This window comes from Leptinotarsa decemlineata, unplaced genomic scaffold (assembly GCF_025532065.1).
Source record: "Leptinotarsa decemlineata unplaced genomic scaffold, Ldec_3_MD MMD2_tig00026282_RagTag_RagTag, whole genome shotgun sequence".
NCBI lineage: Eukaryota > Metazoa > Arthropoda > Insecta > Coleoptera > Chrysomelidae > Leptinotarsa > Leptinotarsa decemlineata.
Window position 1 is genome coordinate 22,883,755 of NW_027412668.1, and position 24,045 is coordinate 22,907,799.

The following is a 24,045-nucleotide window of genomic DNA, read 5'->3' on the forward strand; positions in this document are numbered from 1 at the left end:
AATTTATATTATTGGTAATTTCTGATTCAAAAATTTGCTTTAAATCAACAATAGAAATGCATACTTGATTATGTTAATGTGAAACATAATACACATACATCGTCAGTGTCAACAATGCATTGAAAACATAATACATTGAATAATATACTCACACCTTTAAATATCATGCGAAATACAGATCCTAATATTTTCAGACCCTGCTCATGTTGACGTTTTGGCAATTAATTCCGTTTCATATTTTTCATAGTGATGGAGCCCCAACAACTTATAGTCTGAACACCATTTCTTTCACTTCTATTGAACTCGATGTTCGCTCAGGTGAGAGAAAATATAAAAATAAAACTGCTACACCTATTAGTCAGCGAGCATTTTAGATAAGTCAAGTTCACTCATTCTATTGCTCATACATTCTTCCAGTAGTCGATTATTATTAAATGTATTACTCAGTTTGATTCGTATCGTACGAATGACTATTTTTTGTGATTGGAATTTCATAAACTACAGGACTGTTTACTTTCAAAATTGATAAATATTCAAGCAACTCACGCCTAAATTACGCACTAATATATTATTTTATGTAAGAAATGTATATTTTAACCTATGATGACTGTGTTGAAATGACCAACCTCTTATTTCTTCATAGCACTTACATTTACTTTTCAAGAAAATAAGTCCTAACTGTTGTCCCCTTTTTCATGTAATGATAAAATTATCTTCTATATACAAGTAATCTATAACTTGTTTTGGTTATTGACAAATCCTTCAAATTTTTATACCATTCACCAAAAGTGAAAATAAGGTAACAGGGCTAAATTTTGAGGAATTCCCATCCGAGTCAGAATTGACGATACAACAGTAATGAATGTGATTGGCTTTGAAATTGATATCATACAACTCCCAAATGCAGGAAAATGAATATGAAGAACAAATATTCAATCCTTTTTAATTATGTTTTTTGATTAACAAGATATGCATACAGGTTCGACAATAGGATAACTTTATCTAATTGACATATTTTGGCAAGTCTGACTAGCTATTTCTTTTATTTTGACATTTTGAAATGTTTTTACGTGTACAACAACGTCACACTATTTTATTTTTATAAAGTTCATTGAAGCACAAACAGCGATTATTTATAAAGACGTCAACCAGAAGAGATCAGTAGTATCATCAAAAATAGTAAACATGCTTGGCAGCAGAACAAGATATAAACGTTATAAGTGAAAAAAGCATGATCTAGTTGTGAGGCTATCAGAAGTGATGTCAATGGTCGTATATATTGAGAGTCTGTTATGAAATGTCAGAAAATATCCAGTATGAAATGTTCAACTCACTATACGAAGGATAATCGGAATAGTCATCCCACCTTTCTCCCTTAACTTATGAATAAAACAAGCTTCCTAAATCCCGATAGGAAACTACTTCTGTGTCTCTTTCAAATTGTTGGTATAATATAAATAACTAAAGACAACTGTGACCATGACGGATAAAGATACGATATTTCGTTTGAAATGTTACATTTCTAGAACATTCGAAACTATCCTATCGCTTTCTACTTCTCCATTTCTCCTAAAAATATACCCCTTTCAATTCAAAAATTCAATTCAATTTGTTTGATGATACCTAGTTCGTTCTCGAGACCTTCCTTTCTATTCCAAAAGCACCATTCACTAAAGTCTTGATGATTCCTCTATTGGTGGATTGAAGGTGGTTTGATTCGTGATTTAGATACTGTCCCGTGTGAATGGGTTTTCGGTATACAAATGTTTCCAAGTTACTGTGGGTCTTCTTCACCAATACGTCTAAGAATGGCAATTCTTGTAAACTTCCTTCTCCATTGTGAAGGTAATGGGGAGTTTTACTCTGATGATGTACTTCAGAAAGGTATTTAGTTCTGTATTCTCATGGTTACATACTATGGAGGTCTCGTCAACATATCTCATTCAGACTCGAGAATTCTTGTGAGCTTCTTTAATGGCCAGAGTTTCAAATCACCCCATATATATGTTGGCTCTAACTGGTGAAAGTGGCGATCTCATTGGCAGCCCTTCATCTTGCGTAAAGAATTCGTCCTTCAGCTGGAAATAGCAGTTCCGTACACAGCATGCTAGTAGGTCCATAATTACTTATATAGACAAGTTCGTTCAATTTTTCAAGTCCTCTTCTTCGGATAGCTTCCTCTGTATGATTTGAGGTGCTTCTTCGACCGGAAAGTTGGTGTAAAGGCTTTCCACGTCGAAATTGACTAATTTATCTTGCTCCGTGACTTCGATTGTCTCTAGTAATTAGACAGAATGCTTTGAATTCTTTACAAAAGATGAAGTTTTTTCTTGTAGTGGTTGTATAATTGGAAGTATAATGATTGGTCTGAGCGGAACACAATTCTTGTGGATTTTAGGTTATCCACACAGGTGAGGAGCTCACTGTGGTGCGATGTTTGCGATGATTTCTTCTTTTCCGAAAAATAGACTTGGTATCTGGAACAACTTTCTTTCAACATACAATCTTCATGTATTGTTCCTTCCGAAGAACATCGTAGAGATCCATATCTATCACAACAGTAGCGTTTCATTTATCTGCAGGTAGGATTTTGATAGTGTTATCTCTTCATAGGCCGTTCAGAGCTCTTCGTTCTCCATCACTGATGTTAGATGTTGGAACTGGTTCTCGATCCAGCTGTTCTCTGATTTTCCATCTGAATTCCAATAAGGTTGGTCAGACCGGGGCAAATCAAAAAGAGAACATTAATAAATCTAACAGTTATATATTTACCCCTGGAACAACTCTACAATATCCAGATATACCCCTAGACAATTCTATCAATTGCAAGTATACCACAGTTGTATTTATACCAACATTAATGTCAACCAATCAAAAAATCTACACAGTCGAAAGTCTAGCACGTTACAATTCTACCAGTTTGAAACTACCACGTGAAAAGTATACCCTAATAATCACTACCATTTACAACAGAATCGATATCAACCACAAAAATGCCCACCATCTACAGTACTACCATACACAAGACTACCTAAAACAACCCAACTGCATAAGAACTATACCAGAATCAAATTATATCAATGATAAACATCACCTGAAGATATTGATATAATTTGATTCTGCTATAAAATAAATATAACAGGTAGACTTATCAATGTTCCAACTCAGCATATTATGTAGGTGTAGGGCGGCATAATCGCTATTGCACGCGGGCTATCAAACAGCTAGCTAGCCATCACTCCGAAACAGTACTCTAGTTAAATATTTTTACCGAGGAAACTACAGTGTTAGCGGAACGCGTCTAAAAATAAAAAATGTTCGTGAACATTGTTTAATTATTATCATGGATAAATATTTTTTGCTAACAATGACATCTCCCTCACGAGGACGCCACGTATGAGAAAAGATAAACGAGGCTCTCTTATTCTGTCAGTTGCAAAACCAAGCGTCGACGTCCACGTCCAAATGAAATTTGTCCACTGTCTTTCTCTACAGCTTCTCCACTACAAGGCAACTAGCAGCTGTTTCGAAACAAAGCGGCTCTCCTTTGAACTAGTTGCCTTGCAATGAAAGCTACGAGTACAAAGCTAATCCAAGCTTGGCCTTGCAACTGACTGCCTTTAGGAGCCTCGTTTGGATTCAGTGTTATTGCTCCCATGTAGCGTTTTTTCGCCTCAACACACTCAGGCTCAAGCAAAATTCAAATATTTATCTAGGAGCAACTTTTTTCACGAAAAATCCAAACAAAACTAATTCCTTCACACTTCTCATTCATACGAAAGAATACTGAAGAACGAACATTGTGCTAGTGGTCAAATCAGTGTTCCCAACTATCAAAAAATATTTTTTCCTAAACTCAAATCAAAAACTCCTGAAATCATAACAATAAGAAAAAAATCCCCCTAAAAAATAATATGATTGAAAAAATTATAAATAATAAATTAATAATTAGTTGATAATAAATAATATTATTTAATATTTTTTACATACATACATTACATTTCATACATTATTTATTACAATTTTGAAATCATACATATTCAGTTTGAATAAACTAAGCTAATATTTCGCAGATGGATTAAATGTTGTGCCCGATCCATTTCGTTGCAATGTAAGTTGACCTATCGTCATACTTTGTGACATTTCAATAGATAGTCTATTCCGCAACTTATTTTTAACAATATTAAACACGGCAATATTTTGTTGCCTTAGTAATGAGGAATATTACTGGGTCAATAAAAAAATGTGATTGACTACATTTAAAATCCGGTCCTAATTTTTATACCTTACTTTTTGTCAATCAAAAATAAGATAGCAAAATAAAAAATAATAAAAAATGTAAGGAATCAACAAATCCCTGAAAATACCTCTAACAATATAACACCCCCAAAAAATTCCATCTCACTTATTTACCCTCTAAATTTGAAAGAAAAACCCTTAAGTTGGGAACACTGGGTCAAGGCAGAGTATAGATCTTTTAGCATTATACGGTGGTCAAGGCATAATTTATTGTCAGGTGATTGGATCGTTCGTCCGTGTTCGTACAAATTCGGCCAAACTCCACATCGCATATTTCTACCTATAGTACCTACATATTTCAATGAACGCTAAAATCGCTAAACCAATTATGCACTATTTAATTCGGACAGCATGGCTAGATTAGAAAGCTTGTCATCTACATGAGTCCAAATATTAGAGATAATCATTTGTCTTAATATTAGAAACCTGTAGCTTAATCCTGAAAAGTGTGTTATCAATAAGCAATGTTGCAATAATTCTTACATAAAAACATATGCACATAGGTATAACACAAATGAATAGAATATGCTTATTTATCTCACAATGAATGTGGACCTAATTTTTTTACCTAACTGAGTTTGTTCAATGTAGGTACTTTAATAAATAAATACAATAACAAGTATGACTTTCAAAATTAATTATGCTTATTGTTGATAGGTATTAATGACATTAACCGTTAAATAAAATGGTATTCAGGTACAGGTACCATGTACCAGAATACTACGTAATGAATACAAGGTAAATGGTATATGTTGAATATAGCATGAAGAAAATTACTTTTGTCTGATTTCTACTAAGATTTTTATTTGTTACGACCGGTTTGGGTTGTAACATTAACCATTGAACCATTTTAAGTAAAATAGTTTATCTAATGGTTCAGTAAATCGAAATCGATCGTAACAAATAAAAATCTTAGTAGAAATTTTATATTCTTTATCTTATACCTAGTCAATACGAATTTCTATAAAATGAATAGGTTATCAATCGAAAAAATGGTACATATACTTGATTACATGGTACATATATACCTATACCATGTATATACCTACCTAACTGGTATTCAGTACCATGTATTTTCTCGTTTCGTCACAGAGAATACCTACACCGAAAAGAGATTCCCATTTCATTGAGATATATAAAGTAAGTATACTAGAGTAGTAAACAACCTTTAAATAAAATATTACGATCGTGGGATACCTAAGAATTCCGCGTTTCCCAACTTGCATCATGTTCCTCTGTTGTAAGATATCCACGGAACTTTTATGCGTCACCGTTTAAACAGAAATTTATTCCTTATGGCAATTAATTGAAGACAGTTCAGTTAGTTATCTACTATATACTAGTGTGTATGTTTTACGTTTAATGGATGTAGGTAACGAAATTATTCATAATTTTCCTTATCTGAGAGGTAAGAAAATTTATAAAATATGATTGAGATATTAAGTATCTACCTACTAGTAGGCAAGTACACGTCATAATTCACATCAAAAATATCGAGAGAGAGAACTCGTCCTGCCATACTATGAAAGAAAAAGTGATATAAGACCCGCGGAATCGCGCACATTTACCCAGTTCATCGCGAGCTTTTGAAGCAACTAGACATAGTAAATTTTAATACCGTTAAATGGCGACTAACCTAAGTTGTGGAATATTGAATAGTGTGGTATCTTACAAGCGGAGGATGAGAGTTCAAATTTCGCGCGTTTATTTCCCTGATATACTTCGTTCGTCAATATAACTATAACTGCAGTTTTGTGTGAACGTCGGTACGGTGAACGGTGAGAGTGATCTTGGCGTGTTAGTTTATTAAAATTTCGAATTATATATCGAGTTATTCGGTGAAAAATGGGAAAACCCGAAGAAAGCTCTTCGAATGTTTTGATGAATCCTATGGCGATTGCTACAGTAATTATTGGTGTTAGTGTTTTGTTATTAATGTACACTTTGAAACTCTTTCGGCAAGAAGCTGTTGTTGAAAATAAGGAAAAAAGTAAGGATCTATTGTTATTGGATCGATATTAACTGTTCATGCGAATTCGTTGATAACATTAAATTCAGTAATAACCCTGAATAATTCAGCAAAAATCGAAGTAGGAATTTTTGTGGTACTTATTTCATTCCAAGACACGTGTTTCAAATTGTTAATTTTTGGTTCTAGAAAGAAGGATATAACATTTTATCCATATAGTGGATTCGTATTTATTTAAAAAAAAAATTATTTTACAATGCCTACGAACAACTAGTCGTTTTTGTTTCACATTATTTTTATAACCTCAAACATCAATCTCATCCTGACAAAATGTGTGACCCCTGACAATGAAAAGCTTGATTCGTAATGCGTATTTTTTCTGTAATTTTGCAGATAAAAAATCCTCTACGCAATCTGAAAAAAAGAAAGAGTCTTTACAAGGTGGAAAATCAAAGAAAAAGTCAGCAGACAACCGCTGGGTAGGGAAGAGCGAAAAGCAAGTTTACACTAACTCCTGGTTCTTGTCCTCCTTGAAGGGTCACACTGGCGCTATTCTGGATATGGACTTTAGTAGCAATGGCAAATATTTGACTTCTTGTGGTGACGGTCAGTACCTTTGATTTCAATTTTATAACTAATACCTACCAAGTAAAATGTCAGGATCTTTCGGATAGATTCATGCACCAGATTATGATTCGTGCACAAAGAAATTTTGATAAGTTTAAATATATGTATGAATATTGCAACTGAAAAAGATATTTATCCAACTGCTTATGACTTATTTCTTGTTGTGACATATAACTCAAGACTGATGCATGAATCTATCTTTACTCTTTCCCATATTGAACTTGCTCAATTATTTCTATTATATAATACAATATATTGAAATTTTATGGGTAGATTCAATTGGTGGTGTGTTGTGTACCAACTTTTAGTTAAAAATTGAGTTATATTTATATGAATCTATAAGATGGAGAAGTGAAAACAAAAAGCTTATTTCGTGATGAACAATCTCATAAAAAAATACCCCTCTCAATTCAAACAATTATCAGTTTATGGAGTTCTATCTGACATACCTAATAATTGTGCAACAAAGTTTTTTTTTGAGAATAATCATTTATAAAATTCCAAATTGTAATTCCTCTGTATCTTTGTTTTATTTTTTTGTAAGTTTTTTTTCATTCTTAAAAAATTAAATTGTTTTTATAATACAAAGAACTTGTATATTTTTTCACATTCCTCAGTACAAATATGTTTTTACCATCTCCTGATTGAGAGTATTTTTGATCAACATCCTAATTCTGTTAGTTAATTAATTTGGAAGATAATTGTATGTAAAAATAGATTTTGTGTTCTGCAGTAGTAATTGTAAATGACTTATTTTGTGTATTTGGCATGTTTGGCAAAATTAATGTATTATGTTTTATCAAGTAGGCCGCAAAAAACAATTGTTTGAGTATATTGGTGCAAATATAGTGTTTAGTGAACCATGAAAACTTTCTTAATAATGTGTTTTACAAAGTGCTGAGATATTATTTTTGTGTGCAGAAGATCCAGACCCGGGTGGCCTAACAACAGAGAGCAGCAGTTCGAGTGACTGCATCAAAGAAAGTAGCAGAGTATCGTCCAAACTATCTGTAGTACCCAGTTCATGTACCAAGGGACTTTCTCGTAGGCAGAGAAAAAACAGACGCAGAGACGACGCATCACCTTCCGAAAATCAGAAATTGAAGAAGCAGAAAGCTAAAAAAACTCTTGAGCCTGCTCAATTGCTGACCAAGAAACAAGTCATGGCAGTGGTACCTCTCCGCCAGTTTGTCAAATTCAATGCTCCTGAAAGAACATTTGCAGGATTACTTCACAACTATTTAATTACTTTCGATGAAATGTCCAGTCTGGGATATCCAATAAAACCAAATATAGATCAGAATTCTGTAATAATTTACAAGAATGCTCGCAGTATAAACTTTCCAGTTCATAGTCTAGGATTTGACGTCAATGCTAGGGAGTTTGTCCCCAAGAATGATTGCAATTCAAACGATAGTGGGCAGGGTTCTGGAAGTTCAAGTGATAGTGGTGAAAATTTTGATGGTGAGGATTTAAGTAGTGGCAGTAGTTCAGATCAAGATTCTGCTACCTACTTCAAACAGAATCAAGTGACCGAGCCACCTCCTGGTGAAAATTATACGATGAGAACCTGTTGCAGATGTAGTAGAATTTTTTATACAAAGGAAGATGAATACATCACAAAAGAAAAATGTTACCACCATTGGGGTAAATTGCATAAATTAAATAATCCAGGCGATAAAAGACACGGTCAATTTGTGTATGAGTGCTGTGAAAGAAAAGTAGGCTCTATGGGTTGTACAGAAGGTCGCCTGCACGTTTGGAATGGACTTGTAAATGGAATAAACGGGTTCTTCTATGATTATGTCTTCACCAAACCAAGAAGAAATCCCCCAGCAGATGGGAATTACGGTGTTTATGCATTGGACTGTGAAATGTGTTACACTGTTAGAGGGCTGGAAGTAACGAAAGTCACAGTAGTGGGTGTTGATGGACGATTAGTGTATGATTCCTATGTTAAACCTGAGCGGGAAATAGTAGACTATAACACCCGTTTTTCTGGTATAACAGCCAAAGAAATGAAACAAGGTGCCCCTAAAAACATTCGTGAAGTGCAAAATGATTTGATGGGTTTCATCAATGCTGACACAATTTTAATTGGTCACGGATTAGAAAACGACTTGAGAGCTCTGAAGATAGTTCACTACATCATCGTGGATACTGCACATGCATTTCCCCATTTTAAAGGACCTCCGTATCGTCGATCACTGAAAAATTTGACTTCGACTATTTTGAAACGTGAAATACAGTGTAGTGCAAACGGTCACAATAGTTACGAAGATGCTAGCGCTTGCATGGAGCTTATGTTGTGGCGGGTAAGAAGAGACTTCCGAAGTTATCTATCACATCATTAATAGGTTGTGAGTTCATCCCATCGTGCTTTATTTATTAAAACGCCCTTCATTGTCATTGTCACCTTCCTTCATTCAAAATGTGATGATATATACAAAGATATTCCTATTTTCAAAATAGATGTCTTAAGTGTTCCTTTTTTTGACTCTTTTGTGAAACAGTGATATAATGCATTTGAATCTCAGATTTTACTTGTAGTTTCAAGAGTGATTTCCGTGAGATTTTCTTGTGATTGAAAAAAAAATAGAATAAGTTTCATTTGAATGACTTCAGTTTTACAAAAACCATCCTGCATCTGTAGGAAGCTTTTCTGATTTTACACTATGTTAATTTTAATTTTTGACAGAGACACTTAAGAGACTGCCATTTTCAACATAGTGTTAAATTTTTCACTTAATCTCAAAAATATTGAACAATTGATAAAGACTGCATTCCCTTTTTTTCTATGATTTGTTCCACTTTCTTTCTACGATTTGTTCATTTTTCAAAACGTTTTATGTTCATGAAGCTGTTTTTTTAACTTCTGTGATGGTTTATGTAAAAAGTAATAACTTGGTTATCATTTGCTTCTGATAATCAGTGTTGTAAACAATTTTGATTTCACAATCCAATATTTGCAATCCGAAGAGTATAGATGTACTCAGCTGATGCAATGATATTCTTCTTTTGTAATAATTACATAGGAATCTATTTTTTATTACTTTTGTAACTTTGTCTACATAAGGATTGCCACAATTTCTTCATGAATATTGTCAAGCAGAAAGTTTTTAGAAATTGCTGGTAGAAGAACTTTTTGACACTTTCACTTTTCACAAAGTATAACTTTTATTTGGTATTTGCTGTTACCTCAACAAGTTAATACAATAAATCTCAGAGTACTTCTTTCTTAACTACAAGTTTTTTTTTTTTGATTAAAAGTTTTCTTCTATCAGTCTTGCGTTAAGTGATCAGTTTGAACATACAGTGAGTTATTTTTCAGAATTAAAGTGTTTGGCACCATTAGTAAACTTTAAAATTCACTTGTGCTGCAAAATTAGAGTAGTTTTTATCCACCTCTACCAAGTGTTCAGTTGTTCATGTTGTTTTTCACAAATTGGTATTGAATGGCTGTGTTTGAGGGTGGATATTGTTGTTCCTTGAAAGGATTTCAAACAATAAGACAATTGTGTAATTGTATTCATTAATATGGTGCCGTCCAAACAAGACTGTATATGTTTCCTGGTCTATTTCTTCAGAAAATGTCCCAGTTCTGGGTGTTTTCGATTTTTGTTGAACCCCTTTTGCCTATTAAGTATTACCTTTCGTTATGTTACTTGTTTGTTCTTATTTTCTATTTTCTCATTTTTATAAAAAAATACTGAAAAAAAAAACAAAAAAATATGGCAAAAATGGCTGTGTTCACAATGAAATATTGTAATGATGCAATTCATATTGTATCATATTTTTAAGAATAAACTTTGATGAAAACTCAACTTTCTTTTACTAATCTCTCTGTACCTATTCAGACTAAGTGTAGCTGCTGCTTTCTCATGTGAAAGTATTTAACACAGATACTCAAATTGTTGAACAATCTGTTAAACAACAACTACAGATTTGAATGATGTAAAAACTTTGAATTGGAAGAATATTCCTTGTGAAATATTTGTTCATTTCAGAAAGTGAAGTTTTTTGTTTTCATTTCAACCAAAAATTAAAATAAGTGATCTTTTTGAGCATCCAACTATCTTCATGAAAACTTATATGAATCTTTGGTGGAGAATACAGATTTCTCAACAAAATATTTAAAAAATGTCGAGCAAACATTGGATTTATCCGATAAAAATAGAAGGGGTGAGTATTATTAGAGTTAGAAATCAACTCAAGAATAAAAAATACAGATGGGAATATAAATATTTATGAACCTGTGAAAAATATAGTGAGGGCAGCTTAATGAATCTACCCTGAAATGGAAATGGAAATTCTTTTTAAAAGTAAAATCTTAATATTGAGGGTTGGTAATCAAAGATTTATCTGGAAGTGGTAACTAACCCCTATCTTCTGAAAATATAAATTATGGGTATGTTCAATAATTTTGCATTTCAAATGCTCTCGTTTCATTTTTCTTCGTCAAATTTTGTAGGCTGTATTTCTACTCATTCCTGGTCTAAAATCAAAAATAAAAATCCTCAGTTATCAGAAATAGAGGAAACGTTATTATTGTACACAGGAAGATTATGAATGATAAAGAACTTGAAAACTTATTATATATAATTGATGAATTTAATTTCTTCTGCTCTTAAAAAGTTTTCCACTTCATACCCATAATAATAATTATAGAATATTCACAATAAATATTATTTAAGACACGTTTTGTGTTTTTAATCTGTTACTGTACCAGTAACTGATGAAGCTACAGGGTAGCAAAACACATCTTAAATAAAATTTATGTTGAAAATTATGTACCTGATTATTATCATGTTATTGATTTTCATTAAGTAAGGGGTTAGACTGTTCATAACTTTATTAATGAGTAGAAAGGCTATAGGTTTTTTCCAGCTTGTTTCTGATACAAGAATAATTTTATCAAATTGTCACTCCTGTGATATAAAAATTTGCTTTTATATTGAAAAATTAAATGATGGGAATGTGAGTAATGTATATTTTTGTTGGGATACTTAATATGAATGTATCAAACATCCAGAAAGCTGTATACAGGGTGTTTCAAATTCGATCCTCACTATTGGGATCTCGGAAATTATGAGACTAACAATATGCCATTGAGAAAGTTTGGACAATGGATTTATTTTTTTCTGGCTATATTTTTCGAAGGATTCGGAAATAAATTGCACTTTCACGTTGCCACTTTTTCCCTGCTACATAATGGTGTTTTCAGATTTGCTATCCGACGTTTCGTTTTCCGGCCACCATCATCAACTTTATTTTTTCTTATGGGCGCTACATTGGATTCTTTCTGTTTTAAATAGAACCAAATTTTACCTTTTCAATGATGTATCATAAATTATCATTCTTTTTCGAAAAATAGGAGATTTTGAAAAAAATTAATTCCTATTATAATAGGCTTTGATTTTGATGTTTCTAAATTTGACTTTAAATAACATTTTGTTATTGTACAAGTCATTGAATTTTTGGCGAAAAATGGCTTTCACGAATGAAGAAAAAAGAAATATGATACAAATTTATTACAAATACGTTAGAAACAGTGTTAGGACATCGGAAATGTATTTAAACTTGTATCCTGGAAGACGACAACCACAACGAACTATGTTCAAGTTATTGGATCATAATAATTTGCAGATAAACATGAACCCAGGGAAATCTACACGTCAAATTTCCTCCGAAGTGAATATTTGTCATACAAGTACTTACTTGGAGACATCTAAAAAAAAGCGGTTTGAAATGTTACAAAATACACATATCTCAAAAATTACATCCAGGTGATCCTGAAAGGCAATCAGAATTTTGTAATTGGGTAATAAAAGGACCAGATATTCCTGTTTTCCTGGAAAATGTCATTTGGACAGATGAAAGCACTTTGACGAATTGTGGGTTAATTGTGGGCAGGAATTTAAAAAGATAGAACTTTGAGTCCTCATTTATTTGACGGAATTCTTAATGGAGAAACCTATCACCAGTTTTTAATGTCGATTTTCAAAGACTATTTGGATGATCTACCTTTGGCTAACTATAACATCTGGTTTCAACATGATGGTGCTCCACCGCATACTACGAGACGAGTATCTATTTACCTTACTGAAAGGTTTGGTGATATATGGATAGGGAATAATGGGCCGGTGAGGTGGCCAGCAAAGTCTCCATACTTGAGTGTTATGGATACATTCTTATGGGGTACACTGAAAAATAGAGTTTATAGTCAGAGGGAATATCAAAATATTGAGGACCTTCAACACAGCATTTTTAGAGAGTTCTGAAGATTGGGGAGGAGGGAAATTACTCGTGCAGTAAATAATATTCGAAGAAGGGCACAGTTGTGTTATCATGAACAAGGCAAGCATTTTGATCATTTGTTGTGATCTACTTTTGTCTTCACATTTTAGTTAATTATTGGTATTTGTTCAAAGTTCTATTTTCATTCTCATTTATCAAATTTTTTCATTGGCTTTTCACAAGAACCAAACTCGTTGAAATTTTGATTCAATAACTTGAACATAGTTCGATGTGGCTGTCGTCGTTCGGGATACAAGTTTAAAAACATTCCCGATGTCCCAACACTGTGTCTATCATATTCGTAATAAATTTGTATCATATCTCTTTTTTCTTCATTTGTGAAAGCCATTTTTCTTCAAAAATTCAATGAATTGTACAATAACAAAATGTCATTGAGTGTAACAAATTGAAAGTTAAATTTAGAAACGTCAAAGCCAATTATGATAAGAATTAATTTTTTTCACTATCTCCAATTTTTCGAAAAAGAATGATAACTTATGATACAACATTGAAACGATAAAATCTGGTTCTATTCAAAACATAAAGGATCCAATGTAGCGCCCATAAGAAAAAATAAAGTTGATGGTGGTGGCCGGAAGACGAAACGTCGGAGAGCAAATCTGAAAACACCATTATGTAGCAGGGAAAAAGTGGAATGTGTAAGTGCAATTTATTTCGAAAAATGAAGCCAGAAAAAAATTGAAACCATTTTCCGAAATTCCTGATTTTTTCGGATATCTCCGGATATACTCGGAATTTCAGAACTTTCTCAACGGCATATTGTTAGTCAGGTAAATGTGCAACTTTGCCCCAATTTAGAACTCAATATGACACATATTTACATTAATGTCTGCATTGTAAATTATTGATTTTTAAATTGTATAACTAAATAAATACAATGTCAAGTTTCAGTCACCCTGCTTTCTGAATTTGAGTTTTCAATAAAAAAAATTTCCTCCGCTTGATGTACACACTTCGTGTTCACATGGACAAGAATCCCTACTAAGTTCTGGTTTCCCAACTCTGTTTATATTCAACTTCACCAGAAAATGATTTCATAATTCGCATGATTCCAATGGAAGTTATTGAAGTTATTTTAGATTAGATCAAAAGATCATAACTTCCCAAAGTTTGTTGAATAGAGAATAGGAAGATCTTTAAAAAAATTATGTCATTTGATATTGATTCTCGGGTTGGGTAGACCTGGTCAGTGACGAAACCAAACGAAAACATTCTTTTAATCATTGAGGATGACAGTGTTCCATGTAAGTGAAATTTTACCTTTTTCCTGTACTATGTTGTTTAGCAATCCTGTTAATGATATCTGCTTCAATTCCATAACGAATGTTTGGAATACAAACCGAATGGGAAAAAGTATTTTTTGTATAAATTAATGTTCATATGAAAGCAGTTGTTTCGAAAGTATTTTTTCTTATGCCTGATTCAATGTTTATATGAAAGTAGTTGTTTCACAAGGGTTTTTTCTTTGATGTGTGTCTTAAAGTTACTTCTTTACATGATCTACACATCTTTGTAACCAGTTTATTTTTTTAACTTATTCCTTTCTTCCTTCCCTTGGAAATTCCCACATTTTTTATAGAAAGATGGAGAAGTAGAAAATGTCAAAGTATTGTTATTAACTCTCTCTTGACAACACGAACTTGATTGACGAAAGCTTTGCTATATTTCCCATGGTCCTCCATAATATTCCATATTTTACTTGAAAAGAAAATCACTAATAGCAACGCTCAATTTTTCATCTTCCTGTCAAGAAAACATTAGGTACTTGATTTATTAAATACTTTCATATTCATTTATGCGAATATTCCTTGCGAACCGAATCTCTCTATTAATTATTAAGAATTAGATTCAGAAAGTTGAAATTATTGTTGAAGGAAGCAAAAACTATCACATTAACTCAAATATGAATAATTTGTCAAACATATACTTTCTAAAATTTTAGTTACTGAAATCTGGTTAACATTACGGATGAGTGTTAACAGTACGTTTGTTTATTGTTTCTTTTTCAATAAATAAGTAAACAAAATCAATTTATAAATAATGGAATTGTTGTCGCCACTCAAGGAATTTAACGAAAAGTGCATGTCTCTTCCAAAGATAAAATACAATAGGTATATGAAAATGAAGAGATGAAAAAAATGAGTACTTCTTCAATGAGTAAATAATTGAATAGAATTAGGATTTAATTACATTAAATCACCCAAAAAATAACCATTGTTAATTATTTGATATGATTGATTATATAACGGGTGTCGCAACAATTGGCTTGATGTATCGATAATGCTGATATACAGGGATTCAAATTTGAGTTTATGCAGCGAGATCTCGTAAATGATAGATTTAAATCGTGGCAACATTTTCAATTTTCGGGTACTGTCGAATGTTTTTGGTTCCAGAGATATTGAAGAATCGAAAATTGGGAAATTCTATATTTTGCTGTATCATCTTCATTTGCAGAGATATTGGAAATATGTTGATACTTTGGATACTTTAAACTTTTATTCGAGTGTCAGAATATTATCATAGAACTTTTATAGAGGGTGTCATCCGATTTGGAACTCCTTCAATTTTGAACAAGGACCTATTTTTTTTTTTTTTTAGATAATATTTTGATCGGTTATGTTCCTATAATATTATTTCGATGTTCTCCATATTTTCTGTAATTCAATGGATTCGAAATTAATTATTATTTTGTATTATGACTTTGATAATCGCTCGAATTGAAGCAATTCTTATAATCTTTACCAAAACTTATTTGTGAAAACACATTTCAGATAAATTGGAAGGGGTATATTTTTAGGAGAGAATAATAAGATGTATACATCTTCCTGGGAAAAAATATTGAGAGTTCAAATCGACATCCTGTATATACAACCATGATGCCTTATACCCCACAATTGTGAGAAATGTAAACGTCAGTTATCGTTCCAAGAAGAAGTTAACTTGTTTGGCACACTCGTAAATTTTCAAGTCTCGTGAAATAATCTTTCAAACCGAGCTAAATGGCATCTTGCGCTTATTGAAAAAAATAACATCAAAAACAAACAAACTACTTACCTACCATACGTCACAAAAATTTTTAAAAATCATGTAAATTCATCATCGAATGGGGTGAAAACCGTTAAAAATAGTGGGTCCATAAAAAATTTTAAAAATGCATAGAAAAGGTAAAAATCAGCAATACTCAAAAGTGACAAGTTTGTAATCTTAGGTATTTCTACTCAGATTTATAATAAGGAAATGAAGGATGTTGAATACATTCTAAATTCACCTACGGTGACTGAATATGTCGAATTTCCAGGACGAAAATGAGTTTAAAAAATCAGTAAAAGTACTAATTGTATTCAAAATTTTTTATACAACTCAACTTTTCCCTCAAGTGACAAATAATGGCATCATAAATCAACTCCCATGAAACCTTGAGTTAATGGATTAGGTTCAATAACTCAATGCATTCATAAAATATTATTCCTAAGATCAAGATTAATTTTTGAACGGGTTTGACTTTACGACGATATCTTGTAGTAATCTGCAGTGAAAAACTCTCGTGAACTTCATTTGTTTCTTTGTATATTCAGTGATAGATCCAAATGTTTGCTGTAATTCATTTCTGAAAGGTACACTCGTTGTAGAGGTTGGGGTACCTACTGATCCTTTTGATGATTTTGATTCCACTAATCGTGTTTTATTGTCCCGACCAAGTATCAATTCTTCAACATAAGCTAAAAGCCGTTCCTCTCGGGAAGCACTTCTTTGAGTTGTCCTGAATTCTGAATCTCCTACGAAGATCAATTTTGAGTTTCATATGTCTTTTCAAATCCGAACTCTCTACAGCGTCTATATCTGGAACTTCACATTCTGGAATTTCTTTTGAGAAACGTGGATAATTTCTCAGGTTACACTAGCTTCGCCCAAGACTTTCCCGGGTAAATCTTTCATGATTCAAATCAACCTCTCCCATCAACCACCCAACCAGGAAACTGTTGGTTGGGCGGCTCTAAAAGTTGTTACCATTTTCCAATCCAACTGTGAAAAAGCATTTTTCGCTTCAACAAAATATTGTAACTTAGTCGTCCTCTTCTGGCCACAAATATCCTTAATGACTTTGAGAATACATCTGTAGGAAATGGCGATAGGAGTTCCAAGTGAAAAGCCCTATGAATAGCAGAAGTATATAAACATATCAAAGCTTACTTTCCCGAACATAAAGTGAACCGGCTAAATCCACACCAATGATTTCGAAAACATGAGCCTGTAGGGCACGGTTTTCAGGTAGTGCTATAGGTGGATGTATATCTTGAGCTGAATCTGCGGCATTCCACACATTTCGAAATGATAGATTCCACTATTTTTCTTTCTCTGAGAATCCAGTACGTTTCCCTCAGAATACTTACTGAACCCTGAACTCCAACATGAAATAATTTTATATGAGTTTCATAGAATAGTTTTCTCACAATGCTATGTTTAGATTGTAGAATGATAGGAAACCGAAAATCTAGAAGGTTATCTCTTTCAGAGACATTAGTTCTTATCGTTATAATACCATAGTCATCGACAAAAAACAAAAACTCTCCAACTTAGAGTCGTTGACTCATTCTGTAGAAATTTTATGGTGCTTTTTTCTGCCAATTCTATTTCTGTCAGAGACAGTTCTCTAGCAAAACGTTTCAACCACGATAGTTTACAATAAACCTTCTAACTTAACCAAGTACTCGAATAATCCTAGTGAACTTCAAAATTCGTTCATGATATCAGAAAAAATCGATAGTCGATGATAAATTAGTTGAAGTGCTAATTCCTTTCTCAGATTCGATTATCTTCTCGTCTCTGATGTGTTGACTAGGCCAGTGTTTCGGAGATTTATTCAGCCATTCAGATCCCTCCCACCATGTTTACTCAATCAGTTGTCTGAGTGAACAACAACGTGAAGGAATATCTGCAGGATTGAGATCTCCAGGAGTGAGATACCAGTTATTTTGATTGTCAAGCTTCAAATTTCTTGTACTCGGTTCCAAACAAAAGGTTTCAATTTTCATCATCTTTGATCCAAGATAAGACTGCTGTCGAATCAGACCTGTAATAAACTAACATATTTGGATCTATATTATCCGTACCAGTTTTGGATAATCTCGCTTTTATTGTAGCTGCTAACAATTCCAATCGAGAAATGGTCATTCTTTTTAACAGGAGATACTCTACATTTGGCTTCTATAAGTTGAACAGTCACATCCTTACATGCGTCAGATCTCATAAACATGGCTGTAGCGTAAGCGTTTTGACTAGCGTCACAGAAGACATGCAAACACCATTGAAGTTTTCTCTCAGTGGAATCAAACAGCCATCTGGTTATTCTCAAGTTGAAAAGTATGGGAATTTCTTTGATACGCTTCAAAAAACTACTTCAAATGTCCTATTGAACCTCAACATCCCAGTCTATTTTCAAATTCCATATCTTCTGCAATAATAATTTGGGACAAAGAGATACTGGACATGAAAAGTCAATGGAATCGAATAATAGATGATATGTTGAGAAAACTAGCCGCATTGTAACTATTTTTGTGTCGATATATCGAAACCACTCATAATTGAGCTGCAACGTATCTTAGTTTTCATTCTAATAAAGTCGGATCAAACTTATCTTTAGCAAACAGTTTTGTGGCAACTGAAAATCATGTTTCTTCTCTGCTGTCTGAAATAGTGATACAATTTTCCTCATAAAAACTCTATCATTTGTGTAACGATAGATCTCATTTTGCTGTTGGTAGAATTTGCTAAAAAATATTTCAGGTGATATTCAACTACTGCCCCTAACAGAAACGCGCTACAGGTTACTACCTGTAGCAAGAACTACCCTAGCAGCATCAATTACAAAAAAATGAGGCACCAAGGGGTGATAAATGTTGCCAACGCCTGAAAGAAGATACATATTCTCGATACCAGAAAGAACACCAAGTTCTCTAGCTTTGAATTTGCAACGTTGGAGATAAAAATTCGAATTGCGGAACTGAATTCTGATAGACCATCAGTGAAATAAGAAAAATCCAGAGTAAAAATGATTAATCGATTCAAAACTGGCTCAGTACGACCTGATTGGCCGCACATCTTTAAGTATCGCGTAGTAGTTACGGGTTTCAAGACACTTCGAAAGTATTCCGGCACGAGATCCAAGAAGAACGTTAAACAGTGCGACCTTGGAACTTTGAAAAAAGTCCCCACTACGAGTAATCGACGAATTAAAATACATTATCTATTCAAAATCCCCTAAGAGTATGTAGAAGATGGAATAAACCTAGGTTTATCTGGGTTGACTAAGTATTACCCAAGCTATTTGGGTAAATTCCGAATAATAGGTAAAATAAATATAAATTCGGACCTTATCCATATTCACCTAGGTCTACCTAACTTTGGCTGGGTAATGTTAGGTATTGCGTCATTTTCAAGCTCGTGGCACAAAGCGCGGAGCCATTGTCTAGTTTAGCTCCCGGCGCACTAATATAGGTTAGGTTAGGTTAAGCAATTGTTTTAATTTAAGTTTTGAATGTGCTCAAGGTTAGGTTAGGTTAGTTGGGTTATGTTTTAATTGTGCTGTTAAACATTATTGTTTACATTATAAGTTCATTAACAAAAGTGCGCCGGGACCTAAACTCAATCCCTGCTTTCAGGAGGTCAAGGTTACAAAAGGTGTAATTAATTGAAAAACAAAATATGCTACAAAGAAGTGTTTATGCAAAGCTGTAGAAAAATTTTGTAATTCAAAATGTCACAGTTGCCACAAATGTCAATTTTTCAATAACATTGATCAGAATAGTACTTTTGTGAATTAATGGTCATACAAAATTTTAATATGTTTGTGCTATTAAATGTATCATGTTCCTGCCCGCTATATGTTTATGTTCATCGAGCGATTATGTTCGCCTTTGTAGATTTTATTAATAATAACAGTTTAAAATGCAGTTTGATTTCAAATACATTAAATCAATCGATGGATGTAGCCGTTACTACGTGGTAGGAAATCATAATGATGAAAAGTGAATTGAAACTTTCTGAATTCTTTACCACTTTTATTTGTAACTAACGTTACTGCAGTTTCATCCTATAAGAACATTTTCAAACTCATACATTAATGTACAATGTATACATTAATGTATAAGTTTGAAAATGTCCCTCTAGGACGAAACTGTAGTAACGTTAGTTACAAATAGAAAGTTTCAATTATCTTTTCTTCAATTGCATTAATTAACTAGATTCATTTTCAAAATTAACCAGTCAGTATTGGGTAGACCTAGGTGAGTATGGGTAAATCCCGAATTGAAATTTATTTTATTTATTCGGACTTTACCCAAATGGCTTGAATAATACTAAGTCAAACCGGGTAAATCTAGGTTTACTCCATCTTCCAGTTTTATCCCTAACAAATATACCAACTTGGATCTTACCTTCACTATTGTGGTAACTGTTTTTATCCGGAGTTAAGAATATGCTACAGTAATATTGAATGTTCAACGCCATTCCTCCCATGGTCAAAAGGAATAACAAAAATATCAGCTACTAACTATAATTAGATCTATTACTTGGTGGATCGATACACAGAAAACACATATTGAGTCCTACAAGGAAATCTAGTCTAGAAGAGAAGTCTACGAATTTATGAGACAACCCTACAGATAATCAGCTACCGAATGGAAAGAGGTTGGACAGAAAAGTTACAAACACCGACTTCTGACGATTGGACACTGTGTGTCCAATTCTCCCTAATCTGCAGCAAAAGTGGTACGTCTTCAACTTGCTGAGTAAGAAAATTACCCGACCGCAAAATTAACCGGACACTTGATTTGTCCTAAAATATATTAGCGAAATATATTGGCAAAAATTAAATAGAGTGCTGCATAGAATTTCTACAAAAAGCATAGTGTCCGGTAAACTTAGCGATCGAGAGAAAATGACTTGGTCTATCGTATGCAGTTAACTCCAAAAGCGGGCATTTAGGGCCAACGTAGACAAATTATCTAGACATAATGATAACTCATCTCAATTTCTTAATCCACATTCAAGCGAGTTTTCCGATGTGAAATTCCTCGAATGGCGGAAGTACGGGTTAGGCCACCGACGAGAGTCATTAAATTTTTACGCATCGTGACTTCATATTTCAAAGAAGAAATGGTGAATTTTTCTCAAAAGTTCTAGCTACTTCGATCTGCGTATACTACTACTATCCCGTCAGTTTTTTCAATCAGTTTAGTGTCAGCCGTCAGTCACTAAAGCGATAATATAAATATGATTATTTGAGTGAAAGTGAAATGATGTGTCAGTTGGGTTCGAAGTGTTATTGATGTGCTACTTATTTGTAAGTGTAAGTGTGCTACTTAACAATACGACTCGCAAAACTTACAGGTATATACACTTCCCCTGATAATACCAGTTTATTGGAGAAACGTTTGTCGACAAGCATTTTATAGTCTTCGATATGAAAAAATAACTAGTTAAATTTTTGTAGAAAATGTAATATCTTCCAGTAGCCCAATAAATGTTTGAAGAAGTTATTGTTTTTCGTTTCCAAAATCGTAAATGAATAATAAATAACGTTCTAACCTCATAATGAACAAAGTGAAAAATAATCCAATAATCGTCCAAATGAACATCAACTTTAATCCTCTGTGCCTACCTTCAAGCAGATATAGATTTCCGACGTCATTTGTCATATGGCAACGTAAAAAGTTGGGGTCATTTTGAAAATGTATGGTAGACATTTTCAAAATGAAAAAAACGAAGCATAACCTACAAAAAATAATATCAAATTAATTTTCTCAATACACACATTTTAGTAGGATATTTTCAGATTTTAATGGGTTAACCAAAAAATTCTTTATCCGAAACGATTTTTCTTTCATTTCGGTTGTACATTCGGTACTGTCTGAGCGTGAAAGAATTTCATGAATGCAAACATGCTGGTATGGAAAAAGCCAAGTTGGCCCTTATTGATGGATGCAGTGTGTCTATTGACGGTATAATTCGAAGGAATATCTATTTATACCGCCTTCAAAAAAACAATGTTTTTTTAATCCCCTCCTGCTGAATACTTATTTGTTGGAGAATGTCTTGGTTAGATACTTATGGACATAATTTTCACATTTGTCGTAGTTGATTTTTTATTTTGTTTGTTATGAATGAGATTTTTCAAAAATAAATTTTGTATATTCATTTATTCAATTCGTTGGTAGTAGGTAAATGATTTGAATGCAGTACGCCTATGGCACTAATATACACACATCGGAAAAGTCTAGGGATATTTTTATAACATACTAAATATCATAAAAATAAATGCATGAGGTCGTTTAATTTCGATTAAATTGGTACACTCGACCACCCTGTAGATTTCTATGGGTTGAACAAAGCCTGCAAAAACGGTAACTAATCTTTTATCAAGTTTTTTACAAACTGTAGGTTTTCGGCTAAAATGAATAATCTGAAAGTGTCGAGTTTGTACATTCTATGCAGTTCTTGCTCAGCAATTAAACTGGAAATATTGTGCTTTAACATGGAACGCCATCACTTACCATTGGCTGAGATGAATAGAGCTGTAGGGCTTCTTCAAGGTGGCATGCGACAAAATGATGTAGCTCTTCGTTTGGGGGTCTCCCAAAGTGTTATCAGTCGATTGTGGCGGCGTTTCCGTGAAACTGGCAGTCCAGCCGAACAACATCCAGGGCGAGGACGCGCTACAACTGCAGTTCAAGACCGATTTTTAACCGCAAGAAGACAACCGACAATCACAGCACCTGAGTTGGTTAACGTGTTGCAGCAGACGCACCAGGTAACCATTGGTCGTGATACTGTCAGAAATCGACTGCATGAAGCAGATCTCCACAACAGAAGGCCACTTAGATGTCCACCTTTGTCGAGAGGCAATCGCGGTAGAAGATTAGAGTGCTGTCAAGAACATCAAAACTGGGATGCAAATGATTGGGCCACAGTTTTGTTTACAGACGAATCCAGATTTGGATTTCATCCAGATTCTCGTCGAGTAAGACTGTGGAGACGACCTGGAAATAATGAACGTTTGAGACACGTCCAGGAAGTCCACACATACAGAGGTGGTACAGTAATGCTATGGGGCGGAATCATGATCGGCGGCAGAACCGATCTCGTTTTTCCAAATCGCTCCCTCACAGCTCGACAGTACCTCGACACCATTCTTCTACCTATCGTCCGTCCGTTTGCTGGTGCTGCTGGTGAAAACTTCCACCTAATGCACGATAATGCTCGTCCACATGTCGCGCGTCTAGTGACTGACTGGCTCACCAACGAAGGAGTTGATGTATTGCCATGGCCAGCACAATCACCGGACCTGAATCCCATCGAGCATGTGTGGGAAATGCTTCAACGAAGAATTACTCCGCATATGGGGAACATTCACACAACGTTTCAATTGATAGAGCTTTTAATCGCTGAATGGGCAAATGTACCTCAACAAGACATTGACAATCTCATTTTGTCGATGCACGATAGATGTAGGGCCGTAATAAACCAGCGTGGAGGCCATACTTTATACTGATTCCAATTTTTTTTGTATTATGATTTTTTTTTCGGGGTGCCAAAGAAGAGCCATATTTTTTTTTAGTTTTGCTTATATGCGCACTCAGTATTTTTGACCATTTAATAAATTTTGTTGTAAGTTACATTCGTTTAATAATCACTCGTCAACTTTTTTTCCCTAAAGCGATCTAAAAAGAAATATTGCCATTTTTAAAAATATCCCTAGACTTTTCCGATGTGTGTATGTAGACATACTGCTGTAGTTTCTATCATTTCTGGACATACTATAACCGGCGTTC

At 33.6% G+C, this 24,045-nt stretch overlaps 1 protein-coding gene across 4 annotated transcripts in view; it reads left to right on the forward strand.

Annotated features, from left to right (window-relative positions):
• Positions 1-24,045, forward strand: part of LOC111514920 (transducin beta-like protein 2) — a 72,473-nt gene that overhangs the window by 17,219 nt on the left and 31,209 nt on the right. The window contains exons 1-3 of one of the 4 annotated variants that reach the window (XM_074180075.1): positions 5,566-5,707; positions 6,662-6,874; positions 7,817-10,719. In XM_074180075.1, coding sequence (XP_074036176.1) covers positions 5,662-5,707; positions 6,662-6,874; positions 7,817-9,249 — 1,692 coding nt within the window. In that variant the 5' untranslated portion in view covers positions 5,566-5,661 and the 3' untranslated portion in view covers positions 9,250-10,719. Of the gene's footprint in view, positions 1-5,565; positions 5,708-5,825; positions 6,290-6,661; positions 6,875-7,816; positions 10,720-24,045 lie in introns of those variants that run through there. The other 3 variants (XM_023159359.2, XM_074180076.1, XM_074180077.1) reach the window with 3 other exon arrangements.